At 37.1% G+C, this 27,467-nt stretch overlaps 3 protein-coding genes across 3 annotated transcripts; 2 read left to right on the top strand and 1 right to left on the bottom strand.

Moving 5' to 3' along the window:
- Window positions 1-18: 18 nt before the first annotated feature.
- Window positions 19-6,988, bottom strand: LOC131777543 (copper chaperone for superoxide dismutase-like). Its single transcript, XM_059093852.2, has 9 exons — window positions 6,923-6,988; window positions 5,783-5,855; window positions 5,027-5,158; window positions 4,295-4,374; window positions 3,912-4,018; window positions 3,253-3,313; window positions 2,718-2,795; window positions 1,482-1,585; window positions 19-864 (listed from the first exon to the last, which is right to left on the bottom strand). The coding sequence occupies exons 1-9, from the start codon at window positions 6,947-6,949 to the stop codon at window positions 732-734; spliced, it is 795 nt and encodes a 264-aa protein (XP_058949835.2). The 5' UTR covers window positions 6,950-6,988; the 3' UTR covers window positions 19-731.
- Window positions 6,989-7,028: 40 nt separating this feature from the next.
- On the top strand, window positions 7,029-18,725 carry LOC131777542 (uncharacterized). Its single transcript, XM_059093851.2, has 7 exons — window positions 7,029-7,219; window positions 8,899-9,036; window positions 9,291-9,424; window positions 10,431-10,521; window positions 11,106-11,211; window positions 13,830-13,885; window positions 14,141-18,725. The coding sequence occupies exons 1-7, from the start codon at window positions 7,036-7,038 to the stop codon at window positions 17,827-17,829; spliced, it is 4,398 nt and encodes a 1,465-aa protein (XP_058949834.2). The 5' UTR covers window positions 7,029-7,035; the 3' UTR covers window positions 17,830-18,725.
- A 1,055-nt stretch (window positions 18,726-19,780) lies between these two features.
- LOC131777530 (thioredoxin domain-containing protein 5) lies at window positions 19,781-26,713 on the top strand. The gene is made up of 12 exons (XM_059093837.2): window positions 19,781-19,961; window positions 20,516-20,609; window positions 20,967-21,025; window positions 21,120-21,222; window positions 22,044-22,168; window positions 23,195-23,279; window positions 23,414-23,500; window positions 23,980-24,129; window positions 24,686-24,768; window positions 25,153-25,240; window positions 25,933-25,974; window positions 26,134-26,713. The coding sequence occupies exons 1-12, from the start codon at window positions 19,816-19,818 to the stop codon at window positions 26,251-26,253; spliced, it is 1,182 nt and encodes a 393-aa protein (XP_058949820.2). The 5' UTR covers window positions 19,781-19,815; the 3' UTR covers window positions 26,254-26,713.
- The last annotated feature ends 754 nt before the right edge of the window (window positions 26,714-27,467 follow it).

Here is a 27,467-nt window from a genome sequence, read left to right as displayed (position 1 = left end):
TTATTTTGATAAACAAGGTTCAAGTAACAGATTTTCTTGTATTTCCTTTAAATAACACAAAACCGTCTTTCAAGATCACATGGTAGGGATTTTATTCCCTTGGGAAACGGGAAAGGGCACGTCAACACGCAACCCGTGCGGGTAAAATGTTATCTGTACAGAGATTCCAAGAAGGTCAAAGTAAGACTTAGACGGCTCACAGAACACTACCAAAGTTGGGGAGCTCAACTGATATAAACAAGAATGCTGTTGAATAGTTTAAACTCTTGTGGTTTTGATTTGTTATTTTGCCATCCCTAAAAGCGTGACAAGTTGTTTCGAAATTCAGTTAAAATGTTTGCTTGGATGGGTCTAACTGAGATTCGATTCCTTATCAATATGAAATTTGAAAGAACGTAAGCAGTTTGTTTCTCCTCAGTCACATGATGCGACATGATCCAAAGGGTAAGTGTTAAATGAAGAATGAAAAATCGAGACAATTGTCTACTAAGAACCTTCCTTGGGCGATTTCATGACAGGAAAAAATTTCGTTATGACGTCAAAGATATCATTTAACTTTTAAGTGACTCCAAGAGATAAAATCAACTGCCCTTTTTTTTGATATTGCGAAAACAGAAGCGAATGTTATTGGTTTGCTTGTGTCCTGCTTTTACGGAACTTGATCCCAAACAGATGAAATATCCTAGAAGATTTCTTGATTTCAAGACATCCACTGGTTTCCGTACAAGAATTTACAGCTGAGAAGGCATGCTTGTTGGTTCAGACAATGGCTTGTCCTCCCAAAGGATTTTCCCATCACATGCACAGTACTTTTTGGTGTTCTGGAAAAGTCCAGCTGATCTGGCGATGATTCCACAAGATAATCTGTAAAAGATTGTTTTAGAAACACATTTTAATAAGTGGTCGCCAAGTTGTTCTAGGGGCTTGCTCAGATGACTTTGTTGGGAGTTAGGTTCGTACAAGGGGGACAATCTCGGGAAGGAAAAAGAATCCTCCAAAACAGCAAAAGAACAAAACCGTATCTCAGTTATCCACATTCAAACATATTACGTCAGTTACAGGACTGTACTTCAAAGCCCTTCCTTTGCTACACGATAAGATTTTAAACTTCCTATCGCTAAATAAAGAAATTGGTTCTTGAAAGAGGGACTACAACGAGTTCCCGATATTGTTTGTCAAAATGAGCCAAAGAGGGCAGCTTATACGACCATGTTATGTGAAGAGTTGAGGAATTTCAAAATCATTTTTGTAACGTGGACTTACAGGAACTAACGAAAGCGTAAAACTTCGATGTAAAAAGACTCCAAGAAAAGAACGCTCACATTCCGACCGAGACCGTCTGCGGCTGATCAAAATGCGAATTCGTTTGAGATCTTAGATCTGAACGCCCCTGTTCTTTTCAGTCACTGCCGGGAAACACCATAAAATAAGTGTAAGAACCTGGAATTTAAGTTTGCAGACTCTTTCGGTACAAGTCTTACCCAGGGCCGGAATTTCCAGTTATCCTCGACAATTCATTGGTGCCACGCCCAAGGTCATCTTCACCGTGATGTACGACTAGTGAGCGACCGATTACATCCCAAACCTGCAGGGAAGGACAAAATAAATGATTAAACTGCTCTTACTGTAGAACAACAACCCCCGTTTACGCTATAATACCTCGAAGTAACGCCACATTGCTTGTACGTTAGTGTTTCCAAATCCAAGATAAACCTTAATGTTGAATAATTTTTTGGACTGAAACCATGCTAATTTTTACAATTTACTAGAACTTGAAAATTACCTCGGAGAGGTCGAAACGTCGTTCTGTTTTAAAAGCTAATTTGTAATACAAAGATCTACATCAAAGAGACGTCAATATGAAACCTTGAAATCTCAAAATTTTTGAACTTCCCACATATAAATCATATGTGCATGTAATAATAATATCAACCAAGCAGATTTATCATAACAGCTCCCAGATGATAACTGATCAACCCTTTAATCCCTCAGAGTGACTAGCATCTAATTCTCCTTACAATATCACCCTCAATCAAACATTAAGGTCACAAGTAAAAAGGAAATGATCACCACCTAAGAGAAGCTCTTGATTGTTAGACAAATTCTCCTTGTCAGCACCTTAAGAAATGTTCCCAGAACAGTATGGAGAATATGCATATTAATATCAGGGTGTTGAGGGTAAAAAAGATTTCATATTCATTTAACCTGAGAATGTGCATGTTTGATGGACACCTCAAAAACTGAGAAACCTGACAAAAAACGTCACTACAGGAAGCTATAGTGTAAACAGACCTTGGTCCTTGTGATGATTGCACATTGTCAACTACACTGCTCTGTTGAGTGACATTTGATTGTTCATGTAATTTGCACTGTGTGTATTTAACGATTATATTTTTAAGGTTATTTCAACATTTTTAAGGTTATTTTGTTTTACTATATTTTTTATAGGGTTATTTAGGACCTTTTTCCTTTTTTAACACAACAGAAGAAAAAGAAAGAAACTCCATGTGTAGGTGACTGCAAGTGCAACAGGAATTTGAACCTACAGCTTAGTAGCAGAACTCTCTTAACTCTTATGCACACTTACCAATAAGACTAATAGGAAACAATCAACAATTTATCAGACAAGAAGAAAAAATCACAGCTGTACAGAGTCTAAAAGTTTCTTACCTGATGGAGAATAAAAACATAATGTAAGAACAGTCCAAGGGATTTACCTTGATATTTTTGTCCTCCATTCTGAAAGAGGCTCTGCCATTTTTGTCAGCTGAAATGTTGCCAAGGTCACCAACATGCTTCGATATACAACATACAAATAAATCAGCCAACTTAATCATCCATCACTAAAAGTATGAATGACTAACTGAATTAGAGGCCTTAGTTATATGTGGTTATCAGTATCAAAGGTTGAGTTTGGGAGGGCCAACAATCAATTCTACAATACTTGAAATCAAGCCTCTGTAACTTAAGTTGGCTGCCAAGTCTTTAAGCTTAATTTATTTCTTCTTGAAATTGTACAAACTAAGAGTAATAAGATAAAATTACTGATTGGGAACAAAAGACAATGTGCCAGTGACAGGTCCCATATGTACCATCTTCCATTCACCCACTGGGTTCTCAACAACTAAGCCACCTTAGCACTTGTGGTCACCACATAACATTTACCACACCCTACAAACTGCAAAAATGGACTTTCTAAAAGTGGTTACAGAGTGAAATTTTTTTCAAAATTAGTGCCAATAATGAACATACCCTCACATTGTCCTCTCGTGCTCCATGTTGACAGTTTCTGGGATTATAATGATCACCAGTACTAAGGGGAAAGATGTATCTTTTATCATAATTGAATAATTAAACAGGTTATCTTAAATTGTAGCAGTACTTGCACACATCCTCAGCAGAATGGTAGTCCATCACAAGTTATCCCCTGTACAGTTTTGTCAGGTTTTTCTGACAACTTAGTTACCCTTTAACCCCAAAGAGTGACTGGCTTCTAATTTCTCCTTACAGTATCACCTTTGAATCAAATATAAAGGCCATAAGAATTAAGAATGTGATCAGCAATTTCAGATCTGAGGCTCCTGATTGTTAATCAAAGTCTCCTTGTCAGTACCCTAGGAAATTTAAAGAGAACAGCATGGAGAATATGGATGTAAATGTTAGGGTGTGAATGGTTAATGTCACCTGTCTGCACCCCATAGTGAAGAGATGTACCATAAGAGTAAAGATTTTGAATAACAACATCCAGGGCTCACATCTGGACCTTTCAACAAGAGTTCAGCTTTCAAATCATCAAGCTACCAATGCTCACTTATTATATAGTTTCCTCTTTTGACAAAACTCATGTAAATCATGAATACTGTACTCTGAATTGTACAGTTCACAAATGTCACAGATAACTTTTAACTAACCTTGCACATCCCAGAGACAGATCTCCTAATTCATGAATATTGAGCCCATGAAGTCCAGGAGAAAGTCCATCAATTGTGCCATCAATCACACACAGATCCTCAGATACCTAAAAATCAGAAAATTACCAGCATAAATTGTAATCAGATGAAACTATCAGCTCTTCCTTTCCCTGTGGACTTAGCATGGACAAATGGACATTCTCTGTTTGTGATAAAGAATTTGACCCTAGTGGTTTTCCACCTAGTAGGACATAATTTCAATATGATATTGTATGGACCATCATCAAATAATGAGTTTCTCGTGTAAATTGGAACTCATAAAAATACATTTAACAGCAATGCCATGTGCTGTAAAGAACCTTTTCAAAAGTGCATTAAGATACCTGAACAAATCTGGTGACACCTTTAACAATTCCACTACGCATCTCCACAACAGCAGCTCCTAAATGCTTCAGATCCTTCCCTGTGTGGAATGAAATGATATCTGTTTGTCATAAATATCTGACAGTGAGGATAGTAATGATGATGATAGTGAAAAAAATATATATAATAGGAAGGTGATGAGTGCAGAAGAGAAGGACAATAATAACAAGGCTGGCAATGAGCTTTGATGAGGATAAGGGGAAAGATGAGTGTGATAATGAGAAGGATAAAGTCCATGAGGAAAATAGTGATGATCATGAAGAAAGAGATGGTAAGGTTGAATAAATTGTTTGACAACTCAGTCTTGAACTTCAAATCATGTAAGTACTGTCACAGTCGAGCATCTCAACAGGGTGGTGATGATGATGATGATGATGATGATGATGACAATGGGGGTAGGTGGTTATAAGAGGAGACCAGGAATTTGAAGCTTGTAGTGGCGATGATGATAGGGATCATAAACAGTGTAACGGCAAGATAGTTGTGACTAAGAGACAGTTTGAGGCATGACATTAAGGAAGTTGTTTTCAATTGATTCAGTGGGAGGACTTTCAGTAACTCAAATTCAGTAGAGAAAGGACAGGATCAACTACAGTGTACATGTTGCTGAACTTCAAGGGATGGCATGCTCTACAGTCATCACACAACTGCATAATTTTTATTGCTCAGTGTTGTGTACATATAGCCCTTGCCTGCTGTACCAAGTCCACGTAAGATGGCTGTACGTCCTGAGGTTTCTAATAGATTCTGGACTTGTCTGGTTGACAGAGTTGTCTCTAAAGTCACTTGCTCTGAGTTTGGATCCACTGTGAATGATGTGATACCTAAAAAAAAGTCATTTTCTATCAGTTAAACCACCTGATGCATTAATTTAAGCTGTCATTTCTATCATATATTCAGGGGTTTTGATTGTCCTTAATATCAACACCATTCAAAAAAAATGGTCAGAATATCCAGCTATCATGATAGAGTATTTAAAAGATCCATATAAATATTTTACTTGAAAACAATGTTAAGTCACATTCAATATTGAACAATTTTACCAGTACATGATTAAAAATAGCAACCGTAATTTACATATCATTAATAATCCCATAGGATAATTAGCCTCCTGCTTCCAAAAGTAGTCACAGTTCGATTAAAAGCTGTTAGGATAACCCTCTTTAGGATTGGGTACTGGTTCATCACAACAAAGTTCCAAAACTTGGTTACAGGTTTTCCTTGAAGTTTCCAAGTAAACATTTTAACTACTGGGTGGGGCATGGTATGAAAGGTGTGAAGGGTCTTATACCAGAACACAGTGACTACAACTGAAGCCACCTGCATGTATCAGTCAATATCTCAAAATAAGAAAACAAAATAAACCCTTCTATTCACAACCTAGAATGATTTTAAAAAAATCAACAAAACAATAAAAAAGACCCCAATTTTTCCACAAACTTACACACCTTCAACACCATGGAGTGAATTGCAAATTGCATCTACACAATTCTTACAGGTCATCTGCACAGCAAACTCCATCTACAAAGATAACACTTACCAATGCATTTTGTGGTAATAAATAATGGAGCAGTGGAAGAATCTGGGGCAAAATTCAAGGCACCACAGTATACCTTGACTTCTTGCTTACAAGTTTATGGCAATCATTGCCACAAACAAGATGTTACAAGATTTAAAAGGATAACTCTTGTAACTGATTTCTCCAAACAGTTCAATTTGAGAAAAAACTACATTAAAAATATGATAGTAATTAAAATAATATAAATGATGGTGGAGAGAGTGCGTGCAAAAGTGCTGAAGAATCATACAAGACCTACCACCCTGAGATTTCTCTTTCCAAAAAAACTCAGTATAAATGACAACATGTGCTAAGTACTTCATTTTTTCATACTTTCTTGAGGGAATATGCTCCCATACCTGGTTGTCCACTCTCCCTCCCCTCCCCACCCCCCCAGATAGGCAATGCCTGCAGTGTCACAATCGATGGCTATGCAGTGTCGAAAATCTCAGTCTTTGGCAGAGCTCTGCAGTACTATGCAACGTACTGTTTTCACAAGAAATTAAATAGAACGTTACTTTCAATTTTATTATCTAAAATACCCCTCAAGTTTTAACCAATGAAAGTTAAAAACACATATATACATCCTGATATACGAGACTACGATACTCAGGACATCATTCCCCCGATACAAATTTTTTATCCATTATTTTGTCGTTGTTTCTTGAAGAAAAGAATGTTTAAGTACCAAAGTTACCAAAATTGTGAAACATTTTTTAAAAAAAATCCTATTTAGTCTGCCCCTGGGTAGGTATTCAAATTGTTAATTTTCACTTGGGATTCTAGATATCGTGAACCTACCATACAATCATGCAGTTCAAATTTTCAATCATATAACAATTTTACGCTATATAGCTAAGAATAGTCTCGGCGGAAGTGAAATTTCATAAAAATTTAAATTGATTGTAGCAACAACGAACAAACTTTCCCATCTATTGTAGAAAAAAGAATAAGTACCTTTTGGTTCAGCAGCAAACCAGATAATAAAACATATCTGATTTATTAAAAAATTACATAACTAAAGAATTACCTTGGTTGTTGTTGGGTTGGAAGCCATCTTGAAATGCCGCGTACGAGTGAGCCTGGGATGACTATGTCACCCTGGAGACGAGGCTGATTACTACAAGCCCGGGAAAAAGGAACATGGCAGCTAAGGAGAAAGAAGACGCGAAAGTTCAACCGTTGATGATATTTTATGATAGTGAAGCCGCTAATGGAAATGTTTACTGTGGCGATATCATTGAAATAGCTGCAAAGTGCCATCCTGATGTTGTGAAAGGTTCTTTTCAGTCGCTGATAAACACCAAACAACCGCTGTGTGCCTTCGGTAAGTGAACGTTGTTTATGCGCTTCTTGCATAACATCGACACGATAAATCTACACCGTCAGCAACTTTGTGCCCTTTGTGACGCCGCTGCATTTCAAAGAAAAAGCTATGTGTGAAGAAATTTTTTTCTGTAAAGTTTTTGCACGGACTGGAAAAGAGCCAAAGATTCATAGAAATGGGAAAGAAAACCTTCAACATCTGAACAGCGTCTAACAATTTGCCAAGAATAACAGCGCGTGCGAAGAAGCGCATGTCTGGTGATTCGACGGAATTCAAATGATTTCCTAATTTTCTCTCGATCTAAAAATTTCACATTTAGCGAATTTGAAGACAATTAAGACTCCCTCTCACGAAAATGCTCCTTTAGAAACTGTCTCGACTCGTTCAGGCTTTTACAATGTGTGTTGGTATTTCCGGTATGTTAATTGCCAACGCCATAAACACAGGCTTCGTCATGTATTTCTGAACTAGTCTCAATCCTGTTTTCGACACCGGCTCCTTTTCTCATGGTCTTTACCTTCTTCTCGAGTGGTATATTTATTTTAAAGTAAGAAGGCGATGATATGATTTTTAAATTTGCTGTGGGTGCAACGAATCTTTTTTCGTTTTTTAATCCCATGGAAGAGCTCGAGTGCATTGCGAATATAATTGTTAGTAAACGAACTGTGATTTAGTTAACTAATTGATTTGGAGGGAAATGACCTATTATTTTCCTTTTTTCTCAAGGTGTTGTCGCACTTCTTAATACTACAGATAAAAATTTTGAGCTTCTTCATCCTAAATTTTAAAACAGGAGAGTATAGGTTATTTCTTTTCTGCCGAATGACAGGAAGAAATGTACAGAAGCCTGGTAATTCCAAATTTAGTTTTATTGGTGGTTATCTCAAAGAGTTCAATATTGATGATAACAAACACAATATTTAAGCTTTTTACTTTTTCATTCCTAAGATCTCTTTGGTAATTCTCCTTACAGCATGGCAAACAGTTCTCATAATGATGGTTTGGAGAATTTGATATTGAATCAACTATTAAACCCTAATTGATATTTTTCTTTTTTCATCACTTGTCTTCTTGATATTGTATTGATATTGTGAGGATAAATTCTGTTTTGGTCATTCATGGGAATTAAAGGGCAAATTCACCACCTGTGTTTTGAGAACTTTAGCTACAAATGGTCGAACATTAAACTCTTGATTGGCAATTTTGTCTTACCAGGTCCTCAGAGGTGAATAGCACTTGCTATTGACTTCCTAACTAGCCTATCAGTACATGTGAAAATACACTATTCACTTGTGGGGTATATGCTACTAATATTTACCTATGGGGTATACACTTACAATATACATAGAATACTTCAAGGAGGTCTGTCTGTATGGTACAATAACATACACAAATTGATAGTATTAATAATTAATGAGTGAGGCAGTAAAGAAGTAAGATTTCTGATACAAACCAACAGGAGGGGAAATACCATACAGACAGACTTTCCATGATGTGTTATGTTCATTTTATCCATACAGAGACTCCATTCTCATTTACTGACAACTTATAGTTAGGTTGTGATAGGGGAGGAGAATGTCAAGAGGTAGAGAAAAATATTTTTTTGATGTTACTCTAGTCTTTTTATTTAATAGTCTAAACAACTTTTATTTCCTATTGTGTACTCACATCATGTCTAGCTGCCAGAGATTGTGGTCTGTCACAGGAGGATCTAAGCAACAAGCCATTCTTCAGGGAGATTTTTCTTAAATTTCTTTCCTGGATAGATGACATGGTGAAATTAGCCAAAAAGAAACATGGGAAGCATTTTTTTCCAGGTAAAGTACTTGATATAGCGGTTCTTGGGCTAGAAATCAAACATGGTAGTGTTCCCTGTGTGATTAAATTTAAATGTATTTTTCTCAGGGGTTCTCATAAAGAGAAATTTACCAGTGGTGTCCAGGTACTGCAAGTATCATGTAACCCAACAAATGCAGTAGCATAGAAAAGTAAAAATACCCAGCAATTAAAATATCAAGTAGATGTTTCCTTACAACTGATTACTAACACTATTTCTATTCTTGTTTTTCAGTGTTGTGTGCACACCATGGCTATCAATTTGACTTCTTGATTTTACTGAACAACATGGAGAGGTGTGGATTACATCACTCAATTTTGACCCAGCACAATGTTCATTTTGCAGATACTTTGGTTTTCTGTCATGAGGTTGGTGCAGGGTTTGGTTGCAAATCTTGTGTGAACTTGCACTGAATCAGTTAGTTAAAACAGTTATGCTTGTGTAGGTGATGCACTTATGTTGTGGTTCAAATTTTAATTTTCTTTGATTTTAGACTCTTTGTCATGCAGTGCCACATGCCAAAACAAAGGAAAGTAAAATTTGAACAGAGGATAGAAATGAAACAAAATGTACACATAATTTGCGCTTTAAATTTTTATTGAACCTATTGTTTTGGTTTAACTGTAAGTACCTGTGGGTGTATTGATTTTGATGAGGAATACTTTGTAAAATTAATGGATGTGAATGTTGGAAACCTTAAAGTAACACCTGGGAAATTGTTCCATCTTTTTCGAACCTGAAACTGCAGGTACCTATAAATTGTTATGAGTCGCAATAACTTAACATATTTACCCAATGATATCATTGCATGTGAATAGAACAAGAGAGATGGTAAATTTTGTTTCATCTGAACTTTGTAATAGACTTCACTCACTGTGGAGTCTCTGAGGCTCAGTGATAGAGCATTGGATCATGCAATCTGAAGGTCTGAGATTCAATTCCTCATGGGGACCTAGAATTTTTCTTTGTCCTACTCTTGTGAAAAGACAAAAAACATCTTTCTCTATCTCAATATCATTGAAATTTGTTTAACTGTTAGTATTAATGTAGAAGAAGGACAAATGATCAAATAATCATATGATGTACCTTTTGAGAGGAAAGAGCCTCCTTCCCTACCCATTTCAATACCTTGGCATGCACAACATCTGTTTTATATTTTATATGTTCACAAGAGACAATCTAACACTTTGCTTGCAGATATGTAAAAGCTCGTTTTAATTTATCTTTTTATTTATCTGCATGTATTTTTCATGAAAATGTTGTCATGAGCATATTGAAAGTCATGCATAAAAATGAATCAAAACCTTCAAAACTGCTTTAAAACGATGTGAAGGAAATGTTGATTACATCTCTTTGAACTCTCCTTTTGTTTAGTTGAAAGACAATGGGGAGAAGTTGTTGGCCAACACAAGACTGTCCCTTGAGGCGCTGTATAGAAAATTCTTTCCAAAGAAAATTTTTAAAGGTAAATACTGTCAAAGGAGGTGTGATGTATACATGTGCAGTATTCTTAGAGGTATTTTTGAACAATTCATGAATTCAGAACATGACCAACTAGGTTTGCCTTTATATGGACTGCTGATGTGTTTCAACCTAGCATTGTTACTCAAATTTTACTATTTGGCATTCTCTCCTCAACAAACTGTGGACTGATTTGAAACATTTGGTTGATGTTGGTTTCTTGCTGTCTGGTTCCCCATGTAACATAGTTTTGTTGGCCTCTCCTGTGCAGTACCCAAACTATCATTTTGAAACATAATTCATGGAACAAAACAGTTGGAACTAGTGCGAGAAGAAATATAATTTGTCTCTTAGATTATTTATTTGCACGACATTCATTTTCCCTAATTTTGTGTTGTTAACCATCCAATCAAATCCCTTACTCTATCTGTGTGTTAATGCACTTTCCTCTGACTTTTTAGCTTTGGTTAACTCAGAATCTCTACAATCAATTTCGGAAAATTAAGTTGCAGTGGTACTCTCTTTAACTTTAGTGTTAAACCATTACTAGAAAATGTCTTTTTGCAAAGTTCCATTTTGGCTTTTCAGACAGACACAGAGCCATGGGTGATGTAGATGGAATGGTTAAGATCTTCACACAGACACCACTCCGCAAACTACTTCGCCTCTTGAAGTATTCATCTACCAAAGAAAGGTTTGTTCCATCATAAACTGTTGCTTGGGAATGTCTGAAGGGAATCAGAATGAGTACAACTTTCATATTGAACTAAGAATTGTGCTGTCCAAAGAGAAGAAGCCAGATTGTATGAAGGGAAAGTAAAGCTAGTGTCATTTTCTACTAACTTCAAAAGCCATGTACTCTTAGATTTGATTGAGGTTGGTTTTGTCCCTTCTCCTGGGTAAAGTCAACTTGCGTGTAGTTTGACCTGTGGTGAATTTATTTTAGGTACCTTTTTATTGGAGAAAGCAGCTTTCACTATTGAGTTTCAAGCTCATTTGAACACAATTTTCAAACAATTTGATTATGGGTTGAGTCTCAATACTCAGTTATCAGTAAATTTTCAAATATTCATGTACTGTGGAATGGAGGCAACAAAAATGGTAACCAGTCAACTCGCCGACGGACCAACTCGCCGAAGCCAACTCGCCGACGTATAAAATCGAGTAGAGACGTCGGCGAGTTGGTCGTCAATCCAATACAACTTATTAGAAGTTAAACATACAGAGAAGTAAACGATATTTAGTAAAAAAACACTGGCGAACATTGGTGAACATCAAACAGAAGCTTAAACATCGGTGAACATTGGTGAACATCACCAATGACTATAACGAACGAGTTATTGTGCGACAACAACACCGTAAAGACTCATCATGTCAATCGCTCAGATTTTTTAACGAAAACGTGGCTTTCTAGACGAGATCTTTAGTTAAAAGCATTTCTTTTTATTTGCAACAAAGTTTATAAGGATCTTAAGGCGAATAAAGCGAAGTAAACCTCACCAATGACTCTAACAGCTTCAGACGCGAACGAGATAATTATTGTGTGACAACAACACCGTTAAGACTCAGCATGTCAATCGCTCAGTTTTTTTAACGAAAACTTGGCTTTCTAGACAAGATCTTTAGTAAAAAGCATTTCTTTTTATTAGGCAATTACAGAGTAAGGTGTTTGGATTATGGGAGAAATATGAAAATGGTGAAAGAACAGCGGCCCAATCGATGTCGAGATTAAACGGACCTACAAGAGCAGAGTAATTGCATGATATACATTACTTTCACATGTTCATCTGATCTTTATAATAAATGGAATTTTATCGTTTTTATCGTAAATCAAACGTTCTCGATCATGAATAAATCTTTCTTTAAAGTTAAAAAAAAACATGTGGTTCCGCGTGGTTGCTATGGTTGTCACACAATAACTCGTTCGCGTCTGAAGCTGTTAGAGTCATTGGTGAGGTTTACTTAGCTTTATTCGCCTTAAGATCCTTATAAACTTTGTTGCAAATAAAAAGAATTGCTTTTTACTAAAGATCTCGTCTAGAAAGCCAAGTTTTCGTGAACAAAACTGAGCGATTGACATGATGAGTTTTTACGGTGTTGTTGTCACACAACTCGTTCGCGTCTGAAGCTGTTAGAGTCATTGGTGAGGTTTACTTCGCTTTATTCGCCTTAAGATCCTTATAAACTTTGTTGCAAATAAAAAGAAATGCTTTTTACTAAAGATCTTGTCTAGAAAGCCAAGTTTTCGTTAAAAAAAAAACTGAGCAATTGACATGATGAGTCTTTACGGTGTTGTTGTCACACAATAACTCGTTCGCGTCTGAAGCTGTTAGAGTCGTTGGTGAGGTTTACTTCGCTTTATTCACCTTAAGATCCTTATAAACTTTGTTGCAAATAAAAAGAAATACTTTTTACCAAAGATCTTGTCTAGAAAGCCAAGTTTTCGTTAAAAAATCTGACCGATTGTCATGATGAGTCTTTACAGTTGTGTTGTCATACAATAACTCGTTCGTGTTTGAAGCTGTTAGAGTCATTGGTGATGTTTACTTTACTTTATTCGCCTTGAGATCCTTATAAACTTCGTTGCAAATAAAAAGAATTGCTTTTTACTAAAGATCTTGACTAGAAAGCCAAGTTTCCTTTAAAATCTGACCGATTGTCATGATGAGTCTTTACGGTGTTGTTGTCACACAATAACTCGTTCGCGTCTTAAGCTGTTAGAGTCGTTGGTGAGGTTTACTTCGCTTTATTCGCCTTAAGATCCTTATAAACTTTGTTGCAAATAAAAAGAAATGCTTTTTACTAAAGATCTCGTCTAGAAAGCCACGTTTTCGTTAAAAAATCTGAGCGATTGACATGATGAGTCTTTACGGTGTTGTTGTCGCACAATAACTCGTTCGCGTCTTAAGCTGTTATAGTCATTGGTGATGTTCACCAATGTTCACCGATGTTTAAGCTTCTGTTTGATGTTCACCAATGTCCAATGTTTTTTTACTAAATATCGTTTAATTTTCTGTATGTTTAGCTTCTAATAAGTTGTATTGGATTGACGACCAACTCGCCGACGTCTCTACTCGATTTTATACGTCGGCGAGTTGGTGTCGGCGAGTTGGTCCGTCGGCGAGTTGACCGTAAACCACAAAAATAATGTGGATTCTAGAACGTGCATCTTCTCCAAAGTAGTTACATATATAAGTCCTTGGCAATTCTGGTTTTGAAATGGAGCAAGTCCATTATTTTTATTTCAATAACAAAGGAGATATTATGGAAATGTATTTAATATTTATCATGAACTAAAATTTATGTTTGTAGATTGGAGTATTACATCTCTCAGTGTGGAAAAAAACAGCAACAAGCCATTTTAGAAGGTTGGTCAGATGGGTATGCGTTACTTAGTGAGTGGTATGGATTCAGATGTTTGGATTTGGGAGTAGGAGGCGTAGAGGGCGCTCTGAACTATGAAAAATATAATAGATGTACATGGACATCTGAGGGTGGTGATCTAACATCTGGTGATACTGAGTACACTAGCTTTGTTTTCGTTGCGTACAGGTTTTTAAACTGTATTTATCGTGCAGTTATAGAACTGATTAGTAAACCATCTCTTTTTCTCACCAATTTAGATAAACTGTGTAAGCTGGATGCATGCAGTAAGAATATGTCTATAAAGAAACTCTTAAAGGAGGGAATTACGTACAACACTCTCAAAAGAATCTTTGAAGATTGCTGTTCTTTTATGGATTTTTATGAAGTCATGAAAACCTATGGTATTGAAAGGAAAGTGTCAAAGGTTATAGCGTTACATTTCGGTGGACTAGGGCTTCAAAATCATGGTTTAACAGCGTACCCAAGGTTGCACGAAGAGAAACCAAACAAAGCGAGTTCAGAAAGTCACCATGCTGAAAGAAAACCACAACCAAACATGGTAAGTGTGAACAGCTTAGAAGATGGCAAGTTATCTGAAAGAGAGAATGGTACTGAGGACTGGGAGAGAGACTTAGTAAAAGCTGCACCTCGAAGTAGCTTCACCCTGAAGTGTACTACTCCTGCTCCTCTGAGCCTGGTTCTTGATGACTTATCGTACACTCATTCAGAGAAGAATGAAATAGGCGTCGAATCTCCAATAGGAAAAGTAAAGTCTGAAAGAACTCATTCCTCGCACAAATCTGAAGGAGAACATTCCCTGTCTGAGATGCAAAATGTTGAAGTCGGTAATAAGAGTTCACGGGGAAAAACCTCCGGAGCTGAAGCTAGAAAGGGTTCTACTGACTCAGCACCTCATGCACCAAAGCAAAGAGATGAAAAGACTGTCAAAGGGAGGAAATCTTTCAGAAAAAAGAAACCAGACGGCATGCTTTCCAAGGAAGTCGCCTTTTCAGGAAAAGACAACAGAAGAGATCTAGTCAAACCGAGGCAGTCCAAGCTAATAAATCCTTCTGTAAATGACAACTACATTACAAAAAACAAACCATCCGCTCCCTGTTCGTCTTCTGATAAAGGTAAACCAGAGAGTGAGCTGAAGGAGCAAGCTTTTGATGGATGTTGCTCCCCAACTGAATGTTTAGTAGCAAAGTTACAGCTTACGGAAATTTCTGGCGCTTCGTCCACAACAAACCTGGAGCATAAGTTCGCTAGTGTTCTTATAGGAGACATTGCTATTCTCGTTCCTGTTGAGTGCGATGGCAAAGATTGTGATTCTAATGTAACTGGTGTAAATGAACCTGAAGCACATACTCTAGGGAAGAGCAAGGAACTTAGTTCGACACAAGAAAGTCCAGTCTTTGACAATGTACCTTTAGTCCATGCTGTGCAAGGAACATTTGAAACACACTTTGAAGACCTGACTGAAGGAGATAATTTCGATCCTAACAAGATAACGAAGTCTTCACAGCAGAATTGCGATCTACCTCCAGGTAATTCGGTGAAACCTGTTGTGCTGAATTTTCCCTCAGAGCATGATCGGTCTCTTCCAAAATCACCTGAAAGTTCTCATGAAACATGCTTCGAAGAGCAACCTGAAGTCAACGAATCAAATCTTAGTGGTGCCATTGAGGTGCAGTTTGAATCGTGTGAAGAAAGTACCCTGAAATCTAGTTTTGTGGCATCTGCTGTTCGGTCTGACGGAGACACGTGTCATGCACACCCATCATCTTTGGACTTTGAGCAGTCTCCTGGAAATGCCCTGGTACATGATCAAATAACATGTGAAGAAGAGAAAGAAAATGTTAGCAATTATTTACATGAAGTAAGGACAAGTACCAACTATTTCGTTCCTCTTGTTAACCTATCAAGTAGTGGTTTTCAGGCCTTGAAGGAAACTGATCAAGGCAACTCTAAATGTATCTTTGATACGAATAGTTACTTCATGCATGAAGCGTGCTCGGCAAACAAACCCCCACGTCTTAACGGCTCAACGGTAGAAAGAACCAATGGTTTGATTTCTTCATGGGAAGAAATTTCATGTGCTCATTTACCCAACTCTGCTTTACCACCGTCCATTCCGATAGAAAACCCTTCCCTTGGAAGCTGTGGTATGAATCAGGGTTTTGCATCTGATCTTACAAGCACTGAGAGTACAATTCAGGCACGTGGTAATTTCCTTGCTGAATTGTCATCAGAGAGCAGCAGTGCCAGTGATGACCAATCCGTAGACGACCGTGCATTTTCACGTCAACCGCCCCTCGGTGAGGAGCGGAGATATACCCCTGACACAGTTCACCAGCAATCAAATCAGCTGCCTTTGGCAGGGAATGCAAGAGAAGTGATAACTCAACAGCCTTCAGGTCCCTGTTTGTATTACAGTCAAGCATCATTCCCGCCACTGCAGGGTAATCCACATAGAACTTTCTACCAAGGGTACCCCGCGTTACCTCTGTTGAAACCATGCTACCCGTCTTTCACTTTCTCCACTCCTGTTCAACCTGTGATGGCATCTCACCTCATGCAACCACCGCATCCTCAACAGGTCTTTATGCCACCGTTCCAGTACAGAAATCAAATGATGTTCTCTAACTTAGTCCCACCAAGCTTAGGCCTTCCATCTGTGCCTCATGCCCAACTTCAGCCACAGTTATTTCCAGTTTTTCAAGCTGCCACGGCCTTTCCTTGCTTTTCCGGTGTAAATCTTTATGAGCAAGCACAACAGGCAGCTGGTCCACCTGTTGATGCCAGTGGCCAACTGGTCTTTACTCATTCAGCAACTGCACTCTCCCAAGGTGGTTCTGTCGTCAGTGACTCGATGGATTCGTGCGGCTCGCAAGGTAGTTTGGTGGATTCCAGTTCAGATACGTCTTCAGTCGATAGTTCATTTGAGGGAATGATGACTTCGCCAGTAAATCAGACAGATGATAATTTAAAATCTTTCCTTGCTAAGGCAGATAACGACTTCGGCTATACAACGACGGTAGCATACAAGGACACTCAGAAGGAACCTAAAGAAGATTTCAAAGAAAACAACCCACTGTCTGGACACAAACATGAGAGCCAAGTAGTTACGTTAGCAAAACTTTGCCACATGAAGGTATCTGGTAGTGACATCAGCTCAAGCCACCAATACTGTGAAAGTCAAGAGGACCTCGTGCATAAACAAGTTACAATTTTGTCCCATGAAGAGAGTGTGATGGGAATGGGAAGGCGACTGTCACCGGATGGAAGTAGTGTGGAGGGCGTTTGTCTCGATTTATCAAGCAACGATTTCAAAGACGAATTTTCAAAAGAAGCAAGTGGATCTCCAAGTGATTGGGACAATTTGTCAAAAGAATGTTGTAGCTATACTCAAACTGTTGTGAAAGAACTGAAGAATGGAAATATTAAAGATAGTGGTCCATCCCCAAAACCGCAGCGGATCAAAGGAAAATGTTCTCGGAGATGGAAAAGTACCCAATCTTCGTCTTTTTCAACCTCATCGCATGACGATCTTTTTCCAGGAACTGAGCAACTTTCAGTAACGTGTCTTACAGTGAATGAACAGTCTTCCATCTGTGAGAATAATAACAATTCTTTTAAACTGGAAGATGGTGATATAAGCTGTGTCAACGATACAGGTCAGCGTTTGAAAACAAGGAAGAATCACAGGAGAGTGCGATTTTCTAAGCGGGACTCTGCTCGATGTAGAGAAAGTTTTTCATCGCTACAGCAGCCCTCTAAACGTCAAGAAAATCATAGTATTGGTAGAACAACTCGTGAAGTCTGGAAAAGAGGTCTTACTGACAAGTTGAAGGGGCCATTTAAGGAAAAGTCATCAAGGAAGGGAACTTTAGAGGAAAAAGTGCCCAAGCTTGGTACAAAGATTGACAAGAACAACAATTCCTGACTGGAAAAGGTCTCGCTGTGGCTGAGATTGGGAGAGATAAGAAAGAATTTCGTCAAAGCCTTCTCATAATTTAAAAAGTAATATTATGGCGAAATGTTTATGTGAATTAACGGTCAAGTGTTATTTACTAAGCTCAGAAAGGATACATCAAATTTCTTAACTGAATTGTTCATTAGATTTGTTGAAACTGTGTGGCAATCTTTATTAATGATGGAGGCAAGGAGGGAGCTATTTAGTTAAAGGTTGGTAGAAAGGTTGGTAAATAGGTAGCGTTGATTTCCAACAAGGCCAGATGATGATCAACGAGGAACAAGTTATTGTTAGTTTTTGTTGAATTTACTAAAATAAAAACGTGCTTTGGATAACAGAATGTAGAAAGTTCAGGTCATTACTTATTTAGGCAAAGTTTAAGCGATTTTTCTGCTTCAGTGCGTGGGTTTCCGAACTTTAAGTAGTTATTTTATTGATATTGTTACTGTTGTAATTTCCAGGGCGTATTTTTATTTAGTAGAAATATCATATTCTACAAAAATTAACATTTCAAGAATATTTTCCAAAATTGTTGAAGGGTAATTTAAACCAAGAAGTTTCGGTGTCATCACGAAGCTTATATGTATGTCAGGCTATCATTCAGTGTGTTTAAAAAGATTCAAAACAGAAAAAACTTATGCCTACTTTTACAGTTGCCTTTTTTGATTTTTGTCTAACATCGATAAAGGCGTATAAAGGACGCCGAAACATCGAGGAATAAATCTTTACAACATTAAAATATTTTCGTGTTAAAGATCCGTACTTGTTATTGAAGTTGTGTTTGAACAAGAAACTGAAACGAATTGTTTTATTGCTTAATATTATATTCTAAACTTGTTTTATTAAAGTTGATGGTTTTTAAGGAATTGTGTGGCGTTCCAATTGATTCTGTATGTCTGTAGCGATGATGTGTCTTGTTGACCTTCCTCTCAGGAACTAACTTTCAGTTCCATCCGATTTAGTGACAATGAGGAAGTCTTGAATTTTATAAGAAAACATTTATAACCAGGACGACTTTTGTTTGCGAGCATCCTCTTCATTGTCAAGCTCTTTCCGTGATAGGAATGAATTAGATTAATCTATGCGAGAAATCGCTGTCATATTGTATTGCCAAGTGTTGTGCACCAAGAAAGAAAAAGTAGATTTAGGTTAATGAATTCCCCTTCCTAAACAAATCAGTTGATTTAGGAATGTGTGTAACGAAATTATCGCTTTGATTAGTCGCTTTGATTTGTTATTGGAATTCCTGCTATTACGACGACGACGGCTGGTGCAAGATAGCAAACTGAAATGTGACCTCATCGATATGCAGTATAGAAATATACCCTTTGAGTCAAGAGGTGCCATCGATAAATATTCACTACCATGAAATTAACAAAATTAAGAAAGTACACAATTGAGAGCGTAAGCTAAATATGTCTACCGCTGTTTTAGAATCCCATCTTTCCGGGTGGGCCATGTTAGTAGTTTTAATAACTGAGTTAAGGAGGTCTGTTAACTGCATCAGGTTTTCTGTTGCGCCGATCAATGTCCGCCGGGCTAGTTCTTACCATTTCAGTCCGCCATTTTTGTTCTCCTTACATATCAAGACACCAGTGTGGCAGAAGGTGCGAGTTGTAAGAGAGCGTTGGTGAAAACTTCTCCTATCTCTCTTGGAGATGACCAGCGTTGTGGTCGAGATTTTAAAACTGTTGTTTCTGAGGAGGCCATTTTTAGAGTTTTTGCATATTTCATTTGCAATGAAATATTATTTACGCACTTTATACCAATAAATGATGACAAATTTCGCTTCTTTTTCCTCTCCCCATAAGTCCCGAAATGTAACACGAAGTTTCGCTTCTTCTGTTTGACATCGAAGGAGCCAATCATTCCTACTATCGCTGGATTCGACTGCGATGTAAACGACCCTATATTCTGCGGTTTCCCACCAAAACAAAACGTGTCTTTACGTAAATCATGGCCGTATTACAAGCATTTGCTTTGGTCTTTTTTTCCGTTATTTCACCAAGATTAGCCGATAAGGTACTTTCACTAACAGATGTAGATTTTGAAGACAAAGTTTTTGGATCGTCTACACATTTTGTGATGTTTTACGGCCCTTGGTAAGTCGTAAAATTTCTGTAAACATTCACCAATAAAACTTCCGGCTGTTTCACCTATGTTAAGCTCATCACTGTACAGGTATTTATTTTCTAAAGATTAACTTTGATGCAATCTTCGTTGATCGTCTCCTACACAACTGCTCGCAACACAGGTCAGCTAGTCGTTTAACTGCATCATAATTTTGACATAGTCTGGAGCAAAGTATTAAACACACAGAACATTGTAAGATTGTTCAGTGTTCGAGTAGTACAACGTAGCAACATTCTGGTTCGTCGTGAAATTGAGATAACTTTCCTCGAAAACATGCTTCTCTTCCTGTAGAAATTTAACCCACCGCAATTCTTCGGCCAGGGAGCTACATCCTGAGTACTCTTGAAGTGTCCACTCAAAACGGGTTTTCGGACACAGACGTGCTCACTACCAGTATCTATGTCTTATAACAAAAATTTTACTTAGTTTTACAGAATATCTGATAAGGATTATCTAAGGTCTGATATTAGTTCCATTTGATATGGTTCTAAGTCTTATACTGTTTTCAATTGTTAATAATTAGGTGTGAATACTGTGCAAGTTTCATGCCAATCTGGAATCAGCTAGCTAATCACTACAATAAAATCCCACACAGTGAACATGTAACAATAGCTAAGGTGAGAAAAAATAAGGACAACTACTTTTTATTTATCAGTTGACTAGTTTTTTTCTTCTTATTTATTTCCCTATATTTTTATGGAGAAATATAGATTTAAAACAAGCTCAAGGGTGGAGTAAGACTTGTTGGCTAGATGTTTTATGGCACATGTAACTTCTGTCAATGAATATTTGGATTTGTCTCAAATCATGCGTGTCAATCATGTGGTCAGTAAGGAAAAGGATATAAGTGCATGATGATGACAATATCAGTAATATTAACAGCTTGTGGTACACCAATTATTTTGATGATAACTATTATAAAAGCTGAGGCAAATGTGCAGCTATTTGTTTGTTTTTTGTTATTGTTTCATTAGGTTGATTGTACAAAAGAGACTCCACTATGTGCAAAGCAGAATATCCGTGCATATCCTACGTAAGGCCAAATCTTTTACCTTTTGTCAGTAAACATCTGTTAGCTTTTACTAGTAATGTAATAGAATATGTTCTGTTTCTTTTCTTAATTTAAGGTTAAAACTTTATTATGATCATGGTGAAATAAAGAGATACAATGGAAAAAGGAGAATGGGTGAACTAAAAGCCTTTGTTGATAAGTTTGCTGTTACATCAGAGGTAAGACACAACACCAGAGGCAGCCACGTAACTGAAGGATTGATGTGTGTTCATTGAAAAGAAAGGCAGAGCAACCTTGAATATGAATGATGTGGAGATAGGAAATCTACGCAGCAGATTCTGATGAAAATTGGTTGGGTCAGCTTTTCATAATTCTCTCTTTAGATTTATTGAATCCAAACAATCTGACAAAGGCTAAGTAGTATATACCCATACCCTTAAAAGTCAAGATGTATCTGTCCAATCTTTGAGCCCTTTTGGGCTGCCAGCTATATAGGAATAAAACAAATGAAATACTATCATCTTTACTAAATTAAGTGCCTGTGACCCTTGATTAAGCACTGTTCCCTATTAAATGCCTCATGTGAGAACAATTATATAAATAAGTGCTCATAAATTTAGAGTGAACAGTTTGTTTTTCTTGGCATATCTGAGAGACCTTGTTTTATTTTTGATTTGTAATGCTTGATTTACACAGAAGGCCATTGTCAAGGACATGAAATGTATTATTTGTTGTTCTAGATTAACAGTTTTTTCTGTTAATGGATCATATATTGAAAGAAACATGTTAAATGGCTTTTAAAACTTTTAGTAACCCTTGGCAGTTTACCCACACTTATGCTGAGAATTTGGTGGGTTAAGAGGCAATTTCAAGTGTTGCACTTGAGAGTGACCAAATACCAAACCTAAAAGACCTTTGTCATGGAGTCACGATGGCTGCACCTGTCAGGAAGCCTCTATACACCTTCCTTGCATGTTGATACTGAAAAGCTTGAAATAAATCAGTACTATAAGACCTTTAAAATCTTGGTTTCTTTTAGCAAAAAGAAAAGGAAAATTCAGAGGCTACAGGTGAATCAGATAATGGTTTGTACACACTGACGTCAGATAATTTTGATAGACATGTGGAAATGGGACTGCATTTTGTGAAATTCTATGCCCCATGGTAAGTGAAAAAATATAATTTTCATGGTATTAACATGATGTTCAAGGATTTTCCTGCTGATCTTCATGCTAGCTCATTGTATTCCTATGCTGAAGGTCAAGGGTTCAAGCCCCAAACTGGACTAACATTAAGGGTCTTAAATTAACTGAGGGGGATGTCCTGCCTTTGCTATAACATCCACAAATGGTCAGACATTATAGTTTTCTTGGATAAGGATGATAGACTATCGTTCCCATCTCCTGCATCTCCTTTGCACTGGTTAGCACAGTATGTCAAAGAACCCACTCCCTTCTTGTAAAGAGTAGGGAACACAGCTCCTAGTGTTGTGGTCAGGCCCCCATTTGAACCAGCTTTTAGCTGAACTGGGACACAGCTAAATAAGTGAATGAATTGCATAAAGAAACTTGACAGGTCGCCTCTCATTGTGAAAGAGCATGAAACTGATGCCTCAAATTGTGGGTTTGAGTCACCAGAGATGTTTTAGTTAGTTATGTGAAACATGTCCAAGTTAGCTTACTGAACTGCATCTAACATGAATTTATTGCAAAATATTGTGAAGTTACTGAGTGGCAATAATTACATTAATTCAAAGAAGAAATTGTTTGGTCACAGAGAACTGTTTGGATTGATGCTAGTTCTTGTCAGAATGAAGTTGGTATCACTAGATTTTAATTTAAAAAACACAAATCTTACAGGCCAAGAAGTTAAAAACCTTAGGAATTTACCTAGTCTTCTTTTAATACAGTGAGGTTAATAGTAGTGTAAATTTTCTGCTATTTTGATGAGACCGTATTCCATTGTAAGAACCTCCCCAGTATTTTGACAGATTGCTATAAGTCTGGGTGGAGAAAAACACTGTAAGGAAATTCTGTACCTTTTAAAAGTCAAAAACTCTCTACATTGGGGTCAATGTAATGATGCTCCAAAGACTAATAATCATGAACTGGTAATCACGGTTATTAAGAATACATAGTTATCAGTCATACAATGTCATGTAGCTTTCACTCTTTGGATTTTGTTGCACAGGTGTAGTCACTGCCGCAAACTTGCACCCACTTGGAAGGCACTAGCAGAGTACCATAAAGACAATGTGGATGTGACAATTGCCAAGGTGAAAATTCAACATCTTTTGTTTTTTGAAGGTCACTATCTTTTGCTTTTCAGAGAGATGGAGACCATTACATTTTTATTTTCTTGTCAAATAAGTGTTTGCCTCATTGACATTTGGAAATTTATATTGTTCAGATTGATTGTACAACTGAGAGCAAACCATGCACTGAACACAATATCCATGCATATCCTTCACTGAAGCTGTTTAAAGATGGAAGAGAGGTTAGTGATATTCTGCTTACTGTTCCTAGTGAAAATAATGAGGAAACGTAACAAAGATATTCATTCCCCTGTGTTCAGTGAAGAATCTGGTTACAAAAATATTATTTGGTGGTCTCATTGTTATCTTTATCCAGGGATTGGTGTCTCTGTACCATCTATTTCAGAGGTGAGGGCAGGTTCCCTCATCTCACTATTAAAGCTTGGGCAAACTATACTACACACCTCACAATATTTGTGAAATCAAATATAATTCTGAGAATATAAAATAATACTGGTACTGCTAAAAAAATATGGGGGAAAGGAGGCAAGGGCTTTGAACAGCCATAGAGCAACATTCCCTTCTGGATGGAATCATTTCTGTCAGAATGTTATCAGTCCTTTTATAGCATGTAGCTATGGTTAAAGTTATGGTACTTTTGTGTCTGGTAAATAATTCCCTATACCATCAACAGGACTGATTTGAATTTTAAATGCTTTAGGTGGACCATTATGAAGGACCACGTTCACTTGATGATCTGAAGAATTATTTGACTCTAAAGATCTCTGAGCACAGTTTGTTAAGTAGTGCAATCACAGAAAACAGTGAGACTGCTGAGGAGATTCCATCAGATGATACAGAGGCTGACATGGTAACAATTTAAATTGCAATTAGAGGGTTGTTTCTATATTCCCAGTCTCACTTGGATGGGAGAGAAACTAGTGACAACGCATTGAAATCACAGTGGTGAAACCAAGAGCCAAGTCTTTTGCCTGTTTTTGTTCACCACTCTTCCTTGGTTTTTAAATTCCTCTTGTAATACATTTCCAACCAAATCATCTCAGCAATGAAGTATCAATACTCACAGTGTTCCCCTAATTGTAGGCTTGATTACAGTGTTGTGTTTAGACCCTTTCTTTGAAAGTGTGATTCTCCACCACTAATCAAACATAACTACGTTCTTTCCCCTGTAGTAGCTTGTATGCATGTGGCTGGATACAGAAACAGACTGTGTTACTGACTAAGTGGGAAACTGTCAAGACATCTTCATGCTTTAAACCTGATTTAGGTCAAGGACCTCAGGCTCTTGGGCTCACCCTTGTTGAACATTGCATCATCATTTAGAAAGATAAATCTATTGATTTGCCTGCACTACAGCTGCTATTGAAATCCAAGATAATTCTGATAATCCCATGGCTCCTTTTCAGATTAAGCCATTCCAGCTGACAGACAGTAACTTTGATGCCATGGTCAGTGTGGGCACAACTTTTGTCAAATTTTATGTACCCTGGTAAGTTCAAAATACCATCACTTTGCATCAGTTTTTTGTGTATGTTGTCTGGGTAATCTGTTATTTCACTACAAGAGCTTCCCTTATGTCATGGAGATTATGAAGGAGAATCAGGAATTAGGTCTCCTTTTTTCTACCTTCTGAGTTTGGCATGTGCTCTCTGGTTAGTTTGGAATGCAATATGTGTGCTAATTATCAAAGCCTCTTGCAAACTTGGATTGAGACTAATTGTATTTAAATTTGGAGTTTTTCAAGGATTAAAGGGGTTTTCCTGATCTTTACATACTTAGATAGCTTATTGGCTTGAGGTGGTAGTCCAAATGAAAGGGAGAATTCATTATCATATTTCTGAGGTTGTGTTTCACTCTCGTCTTGTATTCACAGGTGTGTCCACTGCCAGACACTTGCACCAATCTGGGATCAGTTGGCAAACAAGTGCGCAGACAGTGCTTCTGGACCTAGAATTGCAAAGGTTTCTTTTTTATTGTTAAATGTAATTCACACTCTCACCTAACAGTTCTGTGGTAACCTTTCCATGAACTGTCATGAACCTGAAAAAAAAGACTGACCAGTTATAGTAGACTTGAGAATCAAAATAAACTCATAAAAAAAAGCAGGAGGATAAGTAACTGGAGTGGGAAAAAACTTATAACAGTTTTGCCTGTATCTTTTTCAACTTTAACCCACAGAGATTGAGTACCTTTATCTGTTAAGGGAAATGCATTCCCAAATTTTCCCTTTAGGTATTTTTCATTTTTGCATTAGGCGAGTTGAGAACTGATCAAATTATGAATAAAGGTGGTAAGTTTCAAAAGAAACTTTGGTGCTGTATTGGTGGGAAGTTCAACAGGATAATTTGGTTTTATCAACTGAGTTGATTTTGTAAATTGGCCAATAAGAGTTTCAAAGGTTACATTTCCAGTGTTAACCCTTTGTCCCTCCCCCTGTGGCCAATTGACATTATCAACTCAGTTGATAAAATCAAATTATCCTATCCAGGAATGTATTGTTTAGCTACCATATTGTAGCTTTAACTTAAAAGGGATGGCCTTCAAACATCTGTGTATTATTTTTAGGTGCCCTCTCATCAAGTTTGTCATTTGAACTACCCCGCCATTTGTTTCATTTTCTCTTTTTTTAATATTGGCCGATTTTTTTTCTCAGGTTGACTGCTCAGAAGAAGCTGATCTTTGTCATAGTTTTGGAGTAAGCTAATTTTTTAACATTCCAACTAGGAAATAAATACTTACAAGAGAAATCTTACCACAGCCTTTCTTAAATAGTGGAGTTGCAAATCACTTATGAGGTAATATCACTATGTTTTAACCTCTTCTTTATTCTCAGTTTTGTTTTATTTTTTCTTAGATCAAGGGGTATCCTACCCTTATCATATTTAGCAGAGGCATTCGGAAACAAGAGTATCGTGGGCCCAGAGATTTGAACAGTCTCTACAACTTTGCTGTCCAACACCATGATGAACTCTAACTAGTATGCCCTGACCAATCGTGGATTAGAATAGCTATTGATTGGGCCAGTTATCAACTAGGATGGCCATTGATTGGTCCAATTATCCATTAGGATTGAATGTATGCTTCTTTCTTAAACCAATCACATAAAAAAAGATAACCAAAGAAAAGTTGCAGACAACATGAAGAAACATCAATGGACAGCGGTTTGTTTTATGGGAAATCTAATTTTGTAGAATTGTTTAGGAATTAGAGAATTTTTTTGTGTCTAGATAATTTTTCACAGCCATTTTTATGCTAGAGAGTGGTAGATAACAAGAACAGGAAGTTGTATGTACAAAGTGATAGTGGAACATAATGTATGCAAAGGCTCTGAGGAGCTTTTGCCAGCAAAAGGAATGACTTATTTATGAAAATATATATACCTATTCAAGTCTCCAGAAAGGAAACTAATAAAATTTCTTATATATGCAACTTGATTTGTAACTATATTTTCTGAAAAAAGATATTTTGCTTGTGTGTAGTACATGACCATGTGTGAAAAATGTTATATCCCCTCCCTAACCTCTGTAAAACAAAGTTCACAATCAAATTACAAAAAGACGATTTGCCTGGTGTTCATAATATAACATGTTTTGTCAGTATGATAAATTAATTGCTGAAGCTGAAACACAATGTCCAGATCAAGTAATTATGCTCTCTTCTAACTAAAGGACAGGTAACTTACAGCAACAATGACAGCAACAGTAACAGCTATAGGGATAGTCAGATAGACAGTGACAATGACAATACGAGTAAAATTTCTAGTTACAGAGGCAAGGACAGACAATGAAATTTACACTGACACTGACAATGAGAGTGACATGACAATGACAAAACAGAAAGAAAAATATACTGGATAATAATAGTGAGAATCAGAGAGACAATAAGAGTGATGAAGTATAGGACAGAGACAGTGACAGAGAGTGTGACTAAAGGAAGGACCATGACAATGATAAAGAAAACAACCTAGAATGTGACAAAGATGATGACGGTGCATGACAAAGACACTAGAAAAGATAGTGCAATGACAAAAAGATTAAAAGAGATATTTGAAGTGACAGTGAAGGAAACAGATAAAGTAACCATAAAAATGAAAGAAACAGTGAAAATAATATCCTAAGGGACAGTGACTGAAATTGAGGGACAATAGAGGGACAGTGACACTGTAAAATAAAGTGAAAGAAACAGTGA

This window comes from Pocillopora verrucosa, chromosome 5 (genome assembly GCF_036669915.1).
Source record: "Pocillopora verrucosa isolate sample1 chromosome 5, ASM3666991v2, whole genome shotgun sequence".
NCBI lineage: Eukaryota > Metazoa > Cnidaria > Anthozoa > Scleractinia > Pocilloporidae > Pocillopora > Pocillopora verrucosa.
Note: the sequence above shows the minus strand (reverse complement) of the source record. Positions and strands in the feature narration are given on the sequence as shown.